This window comes from Myotis brandtii, unplaced genomic scaffold, assembly GCF_000412655.1.
Source record: "Myotis brandtii unplaced genomic scaffold, ASM41265v1 scaffold298, whole genome shotgun sequence".
NCBI classification, from domain to species: domain Eukaryota; kingdom Metazoa; phylum Chordata; class Mammalia; order Chiroptera; family Vespertilionidae; genus Myotis; species Myotis brandtii.
This window is the reverse complement of record NW_005361391.1, coordinates 1,127,595-1,142,132: the sequence shown is the minus strand read 5'-3', so window position 1 is coordinate 1,142,132 and position 14,538 is coordinate 1,127,595. Positions and strand designations below refer to the sequence as shown.

Below are 14,538 nucleotides of genomic sequence, written 5' to 3'. Positions count from 1 at the left end.
GGCCTTGCTAATCAAACTGCTACTGTTGATTTATTTAAACACATGGTGTCATTTCCCAGCTCTGTCCTGCTAAATGTTAATATTTATTTTTAATTAAAATGGTAGAAAGGTTAGATAAGTTTGAGAAAACTTCTATTAACCAGAGCAGGTGGTAGTGCAGATTCACATATCTTAAGTTTTGAGAAGTCAGTCTTGTAATAAAGACACATGCTTACCTTTGTGCAATATAGCATTTTGCAGGATTGCTTGGCGTTGGACAAAGTTTAGAAGACTGCCATTTGCAGCCACTAGAACAATGACCATGATTAGTACTCAATAGAAGATTCCCTGAAGGAACAGTGTCACTCAGGGAAGTTAGAGGTTCTCTGGTTTGCAGTTTTTGGGTGTTGCTCATGCAATACTGACCACATGAATGGGCGTGGATCTGGTATACAGCCCCCACTGTGTTTTCCTGAACATGCGGAATGAGGGAGGCAGGCATAAAAACAGGTTGTGTGCTATCACAATGATTTAAAAAGATAAAAATATTTTGAAAGTTTGAATTGCCAACTGACTATATCCCATAAAAATGCAAAATTTTTATAACCTATGTTTGTGTAAATTGAGTATTTATAGGTCTACCACAGCAATTTTTAAATACTAATATTTGTTTCTCAAAATGCAACAAAAATGTTCATCATAGAAACTGGATGTTTATGGTAAAAGGCATTCAACTACTCTGTTTAAAATGTTTATATTAAAATATTGGAAAAGATGTAACTGCATATCACTTGATTATTAAATACAATATAATTTAATATAGTTTTTATATTCTTCATTTCAAATTAAAATACCTCTTATTCAAATATTTTAAAAATCATTTTGATCTAGGGAACAAGAGTATAAATGAATGTTGATGATTCTGACTCAGCAACAGGAAGTGATTTTGTATAAATTGTTGCAAAAATGTTTACAAGGTGAAGGTAGATTCTAATCATGTAATGTACAGCACATTAATGCTAATTTTTTACAGGGCTGTTATTATGTCCTTTCCACAGATGTGCAAATTTAGATATAAAACCTGGCTAAGGCGAAGGAGCAAATTGCTGACAGCTAGGTCACCTCCACCCCCTGTGTCAAATGCTCTACTCTTCATCATGGAAATTCACTCATAAGTAACAAAGTATAAGGTGCTTAATCTAAAGACACCAGTACAATCTGCCTGTGTGTAAAGAGAGGGAGACGCCATAAGAGCTGCTGGACTTGTGCTCGCCAAGGTGGCCCGTTCAAAGCTGATTACAGTGCCAGAATGCAGATATGTGGTAAGCAAACAATGCTTCTCTTTTTTTATTCTTATGCTTTTTCATTTTAATTTTAGCAACATTTTACTACATTTAAAAATGCAAGGGATGGTATTATTTCTTAAAATGGAGATAGCAAACTATGAATTCTTACTTAATGATAGCTTTTAGAAATCAAGAATCCATCAATGAGAACCATAAAAATGCTCTGACATCATTAACATGTGTCACTGTCAGAACCCCAAGGAGATCATTAATACAAAAAACCCACTTGAATTGTGGAACAAATCAGCTCTTGAATGCCAATGAGAGCAACTTAATTTTGTATATGTCTCTCTGTAAAATTTGACAATGTTTTACTTTACCAAAAGACCAGAACATCTTGCTCTTAAATTTTGCTTCTGGGTATTCTGTATTGACACGATCTTGTCAAGGAATCTTCAAATGACATCATTTGGGAAGACCTCTTTGAAGTCTTTGAGCTTAAATATTTATAAAATACTTTTATTTCAAATGAATATAGATGTGTGCCCTTTGTACCCAAGTTTGAGCTACACCTAGGAGCAGTGGTAGCCTCTGCATTTTGGGAGTCAAATAAGAGCAGAATCCTTCTTCCAGATCCACTAAGCTCACAACAGATTTTCTCATTACTTATGTATTTATTTAACAGTCTCAGGCATTTTTTTGTAGATAGTTTAGCCTATTTTAAAAATGTCACTTCTTTTGTTTCCTGATTTAGAAATTTTATACATATTCATTTCACATATATGGAAAATATAGAAGTATAAGGAAAACAATAAACATAACTGGGTGTGAGTATGTTCTTAACATTTTGATGTTTCTCTATCAAAATATATTTCCGAGTTCCATACAACCTTTTTCTTTACCCCAGTGCAAAAGTATAAAATAAAATAGAATGAAACTTGACCTATTTGGTTCCTGAATTTAGAGAATCAGAGTTTAAATAAAGAGGGATGCCAATACAGTCTTCTATGTAACCCTAAGTATAGTAAGGTAGCTAGAAGGCTATACATCCAAATGCTATTATTAAAGAAATATGTATTTATTTTTACAAAATCTACCCATATTTATACATAGGTAAGGCCATATAGGTTAAACAAAAGAGATTTTCAACTTCTCCTGCTAACATCTCCTTTCTCCACTTTCTTATACTTTCTGAAAGTGTGGTCTTATATATTTTTTAATGTAATGCTCTTAAAATATATCTGACTAATGTCATGAAATGCTTCTTTGTAATTACAGCTCAGAAAAAACATCTTTTAATGTAAATATTAAATATTAAACATATTTAATGTTGTGCTATTCAAAATTTAAAATCAGAACTAGTTTTTTTGGTCCACAATATAAATCAGTAATAGGTGTTCAAATACACATTTTTAATTGTTATAAACAAAGATAGTCACAAATGTGAAGCTAACCTCTGTGTTAGCCAGTGAACTACTTGTTTGCTTTCTTTTATATGTTCAGTTTCTCTCTGAATTGCATCAATGAACAAAGAAGTCAGATTCCGTTTCCCAGAGACAAATCATTAAGGACAGAAATAGTCTCCTGAGCACAGGAAATCTGTATGCACCTGAACAAGGACAACTGGGCTCCAGGGGAAATAAAAATGTCACTACCATGCTCATTCAGGTCTGGCCACAGAACCACCAGTGATATCTAAAAGCATACTAGTAAGGGAAAGATAAAACGTTTGTTCCAAGAAAAATCACACTCCTTACATATGTAACTCAACCCAAAATTTAATGTGCAGTATATAAATCTTAGGAGCGAATATTTAAATTTCCCTTTAACTATATCCATTATTCTGCAGTAGCATCTTCAACATCTCTCTGTGTCTCTCTTTATGTAATGGACAAAGTACACTGGCAAGCAAAGTTAGTTTATTGCTCTATACACTTTAAGAAGTGTATAGAGCAATAAACAAGACTCCTAAGCAGCAGAAACCAAAAGCTCTGTAAGAATATTACTCTTAGAGTAATTTAGTAGAACAATGTTAATCTGAATGTCTTAGATTATACAAATTGAAATTAGGAGTATTTCTTGAACATCTGAGAACTAGTAATAATGCCATTGTAATAACCTGGTTATTATTTAACAAGAAAGGATGAAAGGGAAGACTGGATATAGGTGTGCCATTTATACAGCTTTGCCAAAAAGATGCATTTAACATTATCCAAGTCAGTTCCCTGATGATGGATGGGGGAAGGGGATGGACAAAGACAGTTTCAGTGGTTCTCAACCTTCCTAATGCCGAGACCCTTTAATACAGTTCCTCATGTTGTGGTGACCCCCAACCATAAAGTTATTTTCGTTGCTACTTCATAACTGTAATTTTGCTACTGTTATGAATCGTAATGTAAATATCTGATATGCAGGATGTATTTAGGCGACCCCTGTGAAAGGGTCATTCGACCCCCAAAGGTGTCGCGACCCACAGGTTGAGAACCGCTGGTTTAGATGAATGCCCAGTAAGGTCTGAGTAATGTGGGAAGGTGCTTGTCTGTCAATCACACCTGAAAGCAAGTCAGTGGCCAAGATGTGTGAGGCCACTGCAAGCACAGGAAACTTGAATATTTAAAGCTTCCAACCAAAAGAAGTTCCCTTTCTTTCTTCTCCCTTAGGCACACCTGATTCCTGGCTCTCCTGTGGCAGGGGGATGCTTTCCCCTGTGCCCACACAGTGCATGGCCTTGTTGGACTCCACACATGGGCTAATAGACTTTAATTAGCTTGGATACTGAGCCACACCTGGCTGAAACATGGAATAGAAGCTCTGGACACTGGCCTTTTTTGGCTCTGCTGGAACCCCAGCTGCACCTTTTCCAGGACTGGCTTAGGGGTGGGGGACTTAGGAACCAGAAAAATTTAACTCCACCCAAATAAAGTTTTCATCCATATCCCATCCTCCCATGGGGGCTTCTGAAAATGCTTATTGCAGTGGTGCCCCCAGAACCTACACCTTGCTCCCATGAGCGACAGGGGAGTTTAATTCTCTGATAACAGTACCTTTATACCAAAAATTTATTTCACACTTGTATGTGTATTGGGAAGAGAGAAGGGAGAAGGTGCAAAAAGTGGGGACTTGTAAAAAATCTTTGTAAGTGAAGAACACCAATGAAAGATTTTTTCATCTATCATCTAAAACAATGACCAACACATTTTTTAAAAAAAAACTTCCTCATTCAAGCAAAATTCAGTATAATCTATATGTACTCTGAATGAAAGAGTCTTAAATTGAAAGTAGTATGAGCTTAAACATATCTCATTAGCAAAATTTTATGTACTACTACCTCTACCACTGGAGGCCTGGCATTAAAGCACCAACTGATACAGGTATTTTTAAGAACATGAGTTAATTCCTACCTCTACGTAGTCCTTGGCGTGGCCCCAGTCTCGTTTGGCATCCAGATTTCCCAAACTGAAACGTTCCAGCTGTCCAAGGTAAATCTTAGCTACTGACCGGCTAATTTTTCGAGTAACAAAATTAGCTCCTAAAAAGAGACAAAAGATGTATTATCAGTAGAGTGCATTTGACATCTAACAGTTTGGTGAACCAAATGCAACCTCAGCCTCTGGGCATTCCTTTCATTCCTCCCCTCTTCCCCCTCTTAAAATAATAAAAAGAGAGAAAAAGATCATTAACTGTCATTTAGACAAGTTAAGAAGCTCTAATTCTAAGTGTCACCTCAGCTCTATTTTCATAACAAACATTTTTCTTTGGGGGACTTATGTCTTAACATTCCTAATACATTGCTGCAATATGCGACCCAGGCATTAGGCCAAAGAAAAGCTATCCCAATGCCAGTTTTTAAACAGAAAATTCAAAAGGGTTGTATAAAGGGAAATGCCAGAATGGAAGACAGACATCTAAGACCACCCTGATTTTTTAAGAACATAAACATCATATACTCCTATTAATAAAACTATTTTGGGCTCATGGGGAGAGGGGGAAGAGTATAACTTAGCTCACAGGATGTATATCTGGTTAAAAGAAACAAACAAGGAATGCATTTAGGTTGTCAATAAATGGTGATCACTTTTATTTAGAAACTTGCATAGCTATCCAATTATAAATTATGCTCCAATTCTAAATCAAAGTTTCTCTGTACTACACTTACTGCAATGCTACCTTCCAGTTTCACTTAAGTGTTATATGTATGAATGAGCTCCTGAATTCTTTATAAATATTTTGAAATGAATGAGTAAAAGCGGTCATAAATTTAAGAAAGCAATGAAATTGTTTTAATGTTCTAGAGTCTTTAATGAAAGTCTCTATCTACTTTTAAAAGATCACAAAAGGGATACAATTAAAAGACACTGCTGAGACAATTTTATCAATGCCCCTGTATCTAGGTGAAGTTATCACAAAACACCAAGTAATGCCAAGTTCTCCAGGTACTAACACACATATGAGCTAGTCAATAATGGCTTCCCACAGTTTAGATAGATTACTATCATAATTTATCACATTTCAATAACTTCAGCTTTGTTCTTTGCAGATGAAGCAGGAAGGTGAATGTTATGATGAAAACTTTTGGCTTCTAGAGAAATTGGCACAGGAATAAGGGGAATTTTTCTAAATAGGTTTTCTAAATTTTGGCAAGAATATGGCCCAGTGCAAGTTCAAACCTATACTGGATTCATTTACTACGCAAACTCGGTGTATATATTTAAACCAATGCCATGTCCTTAAAAATGACGGGAAGAGATCAACCAAAGAACTTATATGCATATATGCATAGCCCATGGACACAGACACTAGTGTGATGAAGGCCTGGGGGCAGGGGCAGGCTGGAGAAAGGCAAAGGGGGAGAAAAAGAGAGACATCAGTAATAGAGTCAACAATGAAAAAAAATGACAATGGAAATCCACATTTTCAGTTTCTCTTAGCAGTTTACAGAGCACCTTAAGAAATCCAAAGTTTCACCTTCCCACAGCAATTTATAAAACACCCAGACCTGTTTCAAAATGAAGAAATATTTATTAGGTACAATCCTTCAAAATCTATCACTGATTAACACTATTTATTTTCTATTGACAGTAACAATTACATTGATAACTAAATGCAGGTTTCTTTATGTATTTCTATTTTAATGGCAGGACTATACTAGATAAACTTGTGATGCCCAACCATTAGAGGAAGTTCCCAAAGTAGTTCAGATTATTCTATCTGCCAATAAACTACTGTTTAGGAGTCCAACGGAAGCATGAGAAGTTCAAATAATCTACTTAGGCCCTAACCTCATGTCCATTCTTTCAACATGTTTTAATGGGGCACCTACCAAACACTAAAGTGCCAGGCTAGGGGGTCCAGGAGTGAAGCAGAAGCCCCTGCTCTCAAATAGCACAGACAGTGTAAGAGAGACCAATAAATCCATACTGCCAAAAATTAAATAGCAGCTTTTCAAGGTCAGGGCCTGTGACCCTGCTGCTGCTATGGTCAGGAGATACCTACCAGAAAAGAAGCCTGAAATGAGGCTCCTGGTGAGGTCATGAAGGGACTAAAGAAGTTGTGCTACAAGGACAGTGATCCAGGCAGAAGGAATAGCACATGCAAACACAGCGAGGCACCTTGCTTGTTAAGCTCTTGCCATAGCCTGGCAATGACCACAACCATGACACCTCTGGTGATGGCTGTTGCTATTAGCACAGTACTAACCTATGTAGATGCAGAAACTCATGTAATTTTCAGAGCAACGCACAGCTAAGAATTATTATTACCCCCATTTTTAGATAAAGAAGCTGAGATTCAGAGAAGCTATGCGAATTGGCCATTCTAGAAGAGAATTCAGATCAGTGTCTGTGTGACCATCAAGCCCAGGCTCTCATCTTACCTGGACTCAGAATGGCATACTAGGAGTCAGGGAGCCTTTCTTACCTGGATATAAACTCTATCTTGCATAACTAGTCAAACTTATTTAAAATTTCTAGGTTTTTAAATTTCATTTTTAACAGCTGTATTGAGATAGAGCTCACATACCATGCATTTCATCCACTTAAAGTATCTAAGTCAATGGTTTTAGTGTACTCAGAAATTGGGTAGCCATCACTACAATCAATTTTAGACCATTTTTGTCACTCTAAAAAGAAACCCCAAATCATTTAGCAGTCTCTCCTCATTTCCCCCCAACCCTCCTGGCCTTAGGCAAGCACTAATCTACTTTTTGTCACTATAAATTTGCCTATTCTGAACACTTCATATGAATGGAATCATATATGTGGTCTTTTGTAACTGGCTTCTCTCTCTTAGCTTAATATTTTCATGGTTCAGCTATATTACAATATAAATCACTACTTCATTCCTTCTTTTTTTCAATCTTCAATTTCTTTATATTGATTAAGGTATTACATGTGTGTCCTCATCCCCCCATTAACTCCCAACCCCCCTATGCTACATAAATTTTACTTCAATGAAATTGAGTTTGTTTTTTGTTTGTTTTTTGAAACATTTAGATGTTCTCCTTTGCTTTTAGGAGTAAGTCCAGATTTCTTAATGAAGCCATCAAGTACAAGAAAAGGTGTCTAAGATCATTGGTAAATGCAAATCAAAACCACAGTTAGGTATCACTTTACATTCACGAGGATGGCTGTAATGAAAAATAAAAAAGAAATTAAGTGTTGATGAAGCTGTGGAGAAATAGGGAAAACTCACATATTGTTTGTGTAGTATTCCATTGTGTAGATGTACCACAGTTTTTTAATCCACTCATCTGCTGATGGGCACTTAGGCTGTTTCCAAATCTTAGCTATGGTGGATTGTGCTGCTATGAACATAGGGGTGCATATATCATTCCTTCTTTATGGCTGAACATGTGGATATGACACATTTCATTTATTGTTCATCAGTAGATGGACATATGGGTTGTTTCCATCTTTTGGCTATTGTGAATAATGCTACAATAAACATCCATGCACAAGTTTTAGTTTGGATATTATGTTTTAATTTCTCTTGGGTACATATCTCCAGGTGGAATTACTGGGTCACAGGGGAAATCTAGGATTATTGAGGAACTGCCACACTGTTCTCCAAAGCAACTACACCTTTTTACACTTCCACCAGCAGTGAACTGAGGTTCTCATCTCTCCACATCCTCCCTAACACTTGTTATGGTTTATCTTTTCTTTTTAAATATGTTTTTATTGATTTTCGACCAGGCATGGTTTATCTTTTTCTTTTTTAATGTGTTTATTGATTTCAGAGAGAGGAAAGGAGAGGGAGAGATAGAAACACCAATGATGAGAGAGAATAATCAATTGGCTGTCTCCTGCAGTCCCCCTACTGGGAATTGAGCCCACAACCCAGGCATGTGCCCTGACCAGGAATAGAACCTTGACCTTCTGGATGACACAGGCAGGGCTGGTTTCTCTTACTGATGATACTCATCCTAGGGGATACTGAGTGCTATCTCATTGTGATTTTAATTTTATTTCTCTGATGGCTAATGATATTGATTATCTATATGTTCATGTGCTTATTGGCCATTGGTTTATCTTCTTTGGAGAAATGTCTATTCAGATCCTTTGCCCATTTTAAAATTATGTTACCTGTCTTTTTATTATTTGAGTTGTATGAGTTATTTATATATTCTGGACCCAATTCCTTTATCAGATATATAATTTACAAATAACTTCTCATTGTATTGGTTATATTTTCATTTTCTTGATGGCGTCTCTGATGTACAAAAGTGTGGGAGATTTTTTATATTATAATGAAGTTGGATTTATCTAATTTTTGTTTTTAGTAGTATGAACTTTTGGTGTCATAGCCAAAGGGTTTTGCCTAGCCCAAGATCATTAAGATTTTCTCCTATATTTTAAAATATATTTTATTGATTTTGTTCTTACATTTAGGTCTTTCACCCATTTTTCGTTAATGTATGGTATGATGAAAGGGCCCTACTTCATTTGCATGTGTGCACATAGCTGTCCTAACACTGCTATAAAGGTTATTCTTTCTCCCTTTGACTGTCTTGACATCTTTTGTCAAAATTCAATCAACTGTAAATGTGTGGGTTTATTTCTTACTTTAATTCTATTCTGTTGATCTATGTATATCTATATCCTTATGACAGAGCCACAAATTCTTGAGTACTATAGCTTCACGTAAGTTTTAAAATCAAGAAATGTGAATCTTCTGACTTTGTCCTTCTTTAAGACTGCTTTAACTATTTTCAGTCCCTTGAATTTCCATATGAAGTTTATGATCAGCTTGTTAACTTCTGCAAAAAAGCCAACTGGGATTTTTTTGATAGGGATTGTGTTAAATCTGTAGATCAATGTGGGGAATACTGCTGTTTTAACAATATTATATCTTCCAATTAATGAACACAGGACATATTTCCATTCATTTAATTCTTTTAAAATGTCTTTCAGGCTGGTGTGGCTCAGTGTTTGAGTATTGACCTATGAACCAGGAGGTCACAATTTGATTCCGGCTGGGACACAAGCCCAGGTTGCAGGCTTGATCTCGTTAGGGGTGTGCAGGAGGCAGCCAATCAATGATTATCTCTCATCACTGATGTTTTTATCTCTTTCTCCCTCCCTTCCTCTCTGAAATCAATTAATTTTTTTTTCTTTCAGCATCATTCAGTAGTTTCCAGAGAGTAAGTTTTGCACTCCTTTTGTTAAATTTGTTCCTGAGTAATATTCTCTTTAATCTCATAATGTAACTTTTCTTAATTTCATTTTCAGATTAATTTTAAAAAATATTATTGCTACCATATGTTTTGCTAGTTAATTCTTAGGAGAGGCTTAAAATGGAATTTTAAAAATGTAGTCTCTTTATTTTTACTCTTTATCATATAAGACTGCTGATTTGGGAGAGAACTATATAAAATTATTATACACGAGGGCTAACATCTTAGAAGTCACCTTGTTCAACTATCGCAAATGTGCAGGGGAAGAAAGAGAGGGAAAGAGAAGCTGAGTAACAGTCAGGACAAGTACCCAAGCCTGGCTTTGGCCTGTGCACCTGGAGCTGTTTCCACTAACCCACAGTGCAATGCAGGAGGCATCCTTCCTAGATTAGATAACTCAAGTGCCTGTGGACTGTAACACATGTGGGCAATGGAACTCCCATAATTACTTTAAATACGTGTTTGGTTTCTAAGAGCCTTAAACTAGAAGACCCCATTAGGAAGAAGACCAAGAAATGAAAAACTAGCCAATGAGCTGACCGAAGGCCAGCAGTCAGTTATCAGCATCAATCATTTAATAACTCTGGAGTTATAGTTTCCTCTATAAACTACCATTACAGTCATATTCACCACACTGAATTCAAAGGCACACTAATGTAGATGAAACCACATTGTAGAACATAAATCACTACTGACATGTAAAGAATTAATACCAACATGTCCTCGTTTGTAAAATAATAACAGTACTTACCATGCACGTTTGATATTTAAGTGAGAATATGTGGGTAATGTGATTAGAAAGTCTTCAATAAATGTTAGCTATTATAATAATTATTATGTTACAATGTTAATGGTCTCTATAATTAAGCCTCAATAAAAAGTTCAGATTTCTTAGTTCTTTTATGACTAAGTCTGTTAATTCTCTGATTTTAAATTTCTGAGATTGAGAACAGATTTAAATACTAGTAAACAGCCAAAGGCAGGCATGCAGATGCATATACTGTAGGTTACTTTTTCTATGTAAACTCATTAACCTAGGAAAAATAAAGTACCCACATAAATGTACATACACAAGAAAGAGATCAATTAAGAAGTTTAGCCCTGCTGATGTGGCTCAGGGGATTGAGCATCGTCCCATGAAGCAAGTGATCCTGGATTCGATTCCCTATCAGAGCACACGCCCAGGTTTCATGCTTGATGCCCAATGGGGGACATGCAGGAGGCAGCCGATCAATGATTCTCTCTCATCTTTGATATTTCTATCTCTCTCTCCCTTCCTCTCTATCTAAAAATCAAAAAAAATTTTTTTAATAGTTTTGGCTCGAATATTAGTTCTAAGATTATGATTGTGTTTTAGTATCATTGACAGAATGAAAAGAACAGAACTTTAGCAATATAATAAATAGGAAAAACTGCCACATTATAAAAACACCAAGATGTGCTGGATAAAATGTAATGATAATGTATTTAAACTCAGAGCTGAGTCCCTACTAAGTGCTCAGGTGAAGGGGAGCTCCAGAGCACCCGTCATGGGTAACACCGAGGGGTCTGTGCTGGGAGCAGAACCGAAAGCGCCTTTCAGGACCTGAACACAGGCTTCAGTTTTTGATATCCAATCCGAGGCCTCGAAGATGAGGTCTTCCAGATAGAACAATGGAAATGGTTACACACCATGTAAGTTACTGATCATTCTGTTACTGTTATCAGTGCTATTATCTTAAACAAGTGTTTTAATTTTGTAGTTGCCTTGTCTATAAGATAGGATAATAATCCATACTGAGGATATAATTCAAAGGCTGCAGAGTACTGTATCGATGCCAAGTACCTCTATTAGTTATAAATGGGCTTGGACATTTTCACTGTGATAAATCTTTTAAAATAGGAAGGCTTTTTTCTTTTGCATTTCTCTACATGATCATCTCCATAGTTAGCCCAAGGCTGGAAAAAGATTAGAATATTCATCCTATCATTCAAAATAGGATTCTGTAAAAAGATGGTAAATATAAAAGCAAGGCTTCATGAAAAAGTAATTTTCTAAATAATTGTAGTGTAGCAAACACCAAATGTAGTCCCAGCCCCAAGGTTCTCCCACAGCGATGCCCGTGCAGGTTCTGATGGCAGGCATGCTGACTGGGGTCCTTTCAAAAGGACAAGAAGGAGTAGAAGCAGAGGTTCTAAGTCTCCAGCCCTTCTGAACCAGTGGAGAAAGACATGAGGAGAGGCAGAAGTGAATCTTCAGTATTTTAATCTAGCCTCTTGGGGATGAGATAACAAGTAAAGTAGACTGATGGTATCATTGAGAGAAGGAGCTTTGTGCTATTTCATGTTGGGAATCTGGAGAGATCTTCTGAGGATGCCAGCCAGGCGGATCTGGAGTAGTTGCCTCAGCACATGTTGAGCAGTGATGCCAGGCTCTCCTAAAGGTGTGAGCAGTGGCATGAGAGCCAGTAGGCCCACCGGAAACTGAGGAGGCCTGAGATGGAAAGGAGAGGGGGGCCTTGTAGTTAAGGTTTAGAGGTAAGACCACCTAGGCCAGGGACCACATGTGAGATGAGGCAGTGGGTGGGCATACAGTCCATATACCAGTAAGGGATGGAGTGAGGCTGACTCTTCCCAGGGTCCTATGGAAAGAGAAGCCCCTGAGTTTTATCAGTAGCAGACATCAGGAAGAGCCAGACCTGGGGCTAGTGCCACCTTCTTGGCCACAGGGCAAGGGAGTAGCTTACCTGCAAATCTGCAGCGGAGAGCAGCAGGCCCATAGAGTGTACCATGGGCCTGAGGATGCCAACTGCCCCTTTATCAACATCTATGTCCCAAACACCCAGATATCATCTTGAAGAGAAATAAGGGAAGACGACAAAACTAGAAAAACTGACTTCAGATAGAGAAAGACAAATACCATGATTTCACTTATATGTGGAATCTAAAGAACAAAATAAATGAACAAACAAAACAGAAACAGACTCTTAGACACAGAGCATACTGATGGTTGACATAGGAAGCAGTGTTGGGACCTGAGGGAGAAAGGTGAAGGGACTGAGAAGTAGATTAGAAGTTAAGGGATAGTTACAAGGATGTAAAGTACAGCACAGCTTACAGAGTCAATAATATTCTAATAACTACATATGGTGCCAGGGGGATCGCTTTGTAAAGTATATGATTTTCTAACCACTATGCTGTATTCCTGAAACTGAAACAAAATAATATTGAATATAAACTGCAGTTAAAAATAAATTGACTTCAACATTATATTATAGTAGACACCAGATTACATTTTTAAATAGAACTTGTTCTTTTTGAGGAAAGTATAAATTTAATTTTTTGGACAACATTAATCTCCTGTGGCTGCCATAACAAATTACTACAACTGGACAACCTGAAACAACTGAAATTTACTCTGTAGTCTGGAGGCTGCAGGTCTGAATCAGCAGCACCACGTTCCTCTGGGAGCTCCAGGGAAGAGCCCTCTCCTTGCCTTTCACTGGGTAGCACAGTTTCATGCAATTTTGGCTTATGTTGGCATCACTCCAACCTCGGCCTCCATCTTCACATCACCCTCTCCTGTGCGTCTGTGTTTTTTTGTGTGTGTGTGTTTAGTTTTATTTTATTTTATTTTATTTTTATTGTCTAAAGTTTTACATATGTCTCCTTTGTCCCCAATTGAACCCCCTGCCTCAGCCATTCCTACCCCAGGCAAGCCCCCACCACCCCAGTGTCTGTGTCCATTGGTTATGCAAATATGCATGCATGCAAGTCCTTTGGTTGCTCTCTACCTCTCCCCCGCATCCACCACCACCATTTGTCTCTGGATCTATTCTTGTTCATCAAATTATGTAGATCATTATATCCCACATATGAGTGAGATCATGTGATATTTATCTTTCTCTGACTGGCTTATTTTGCTTACCATAATGCTCTCCAGTTCCATCCATGCTGTTGCAAATGGTAAAAGTTCCTTCTTTTTTATAGCGGCATAGTATTCCATGGTGTAGATGTACCAACATTTTTTATTTTTTATTTTTTAATCTTTATTGTTCAGTTTATTACAGCTGTTCCTCTTTTTTCACCCCATAGCTCCCCTCCACCCAGTTCCTACCCCACCCTATGCCCTCACCTCCCCCACACTGTCTTCATCCATAGGTGTAAGATTTTTGTCCAATCTCTTCCCGCACCCTCCACACCATCTTCCCAATGAGAATTGTCAGTCTGCACCCTTTCCATGCCCCTGATTCTATTCCATTCACCAGTTTATTCCGTTCATCAGATTTTTTATTCATTTGATTTTTAGATTAACTTGTTGATAGATATGTATTTGTTGTCACTTTGTTGATCACAATTTTTTTATCTTTACCTCCTCCTCCTCCTCCTCCTCCTCCTCCTCCTCCTCCTCCTCCTCCTCCTCCTCCTCCTCCTCCTCCTCCTCCTCCTCCTCCTCCTCCTCCTCCTCCTCCTCCTCCTCCTCCTCCTCCTCCTCCTCCTCCTCCTCCTCCTCCTCCTCCTCCTCCTCCTCCTCCTCCTCCTCCTCCTCCTCCTCCTCCTCCTCCTCCTCCTCCTCCTCCTCCTCCTCCTCCTCCTCCTCCTCCTCCTCCTCCTCCTCCT

The 14,538-nt window shown here is 37.6% G+C and overlaps 1 protein-coding gene across 1 annotated transcript in view; it reads right to left on the bottom strand.

Annotated features, from left to right (window-relative positions):
- GMDS (GDP-mannose 4,6-dehydratase) overlaps positions 1–14,538 on the bottom strand; it is a 547,683-nt gene that overhangs the window by 326,911 nt on the left and 206,234 nt on the right. The window contains exon 7 of the mRNA XM_014542298.1: positions 4,667–4,794. Coding sequence (XP_014397784.1) covers positions 4,667–4,794 — 128 coding nt within the window. The remainder of the gene's footprint in view (positions 1–4,666; positions 4,795–14,538) is intronic.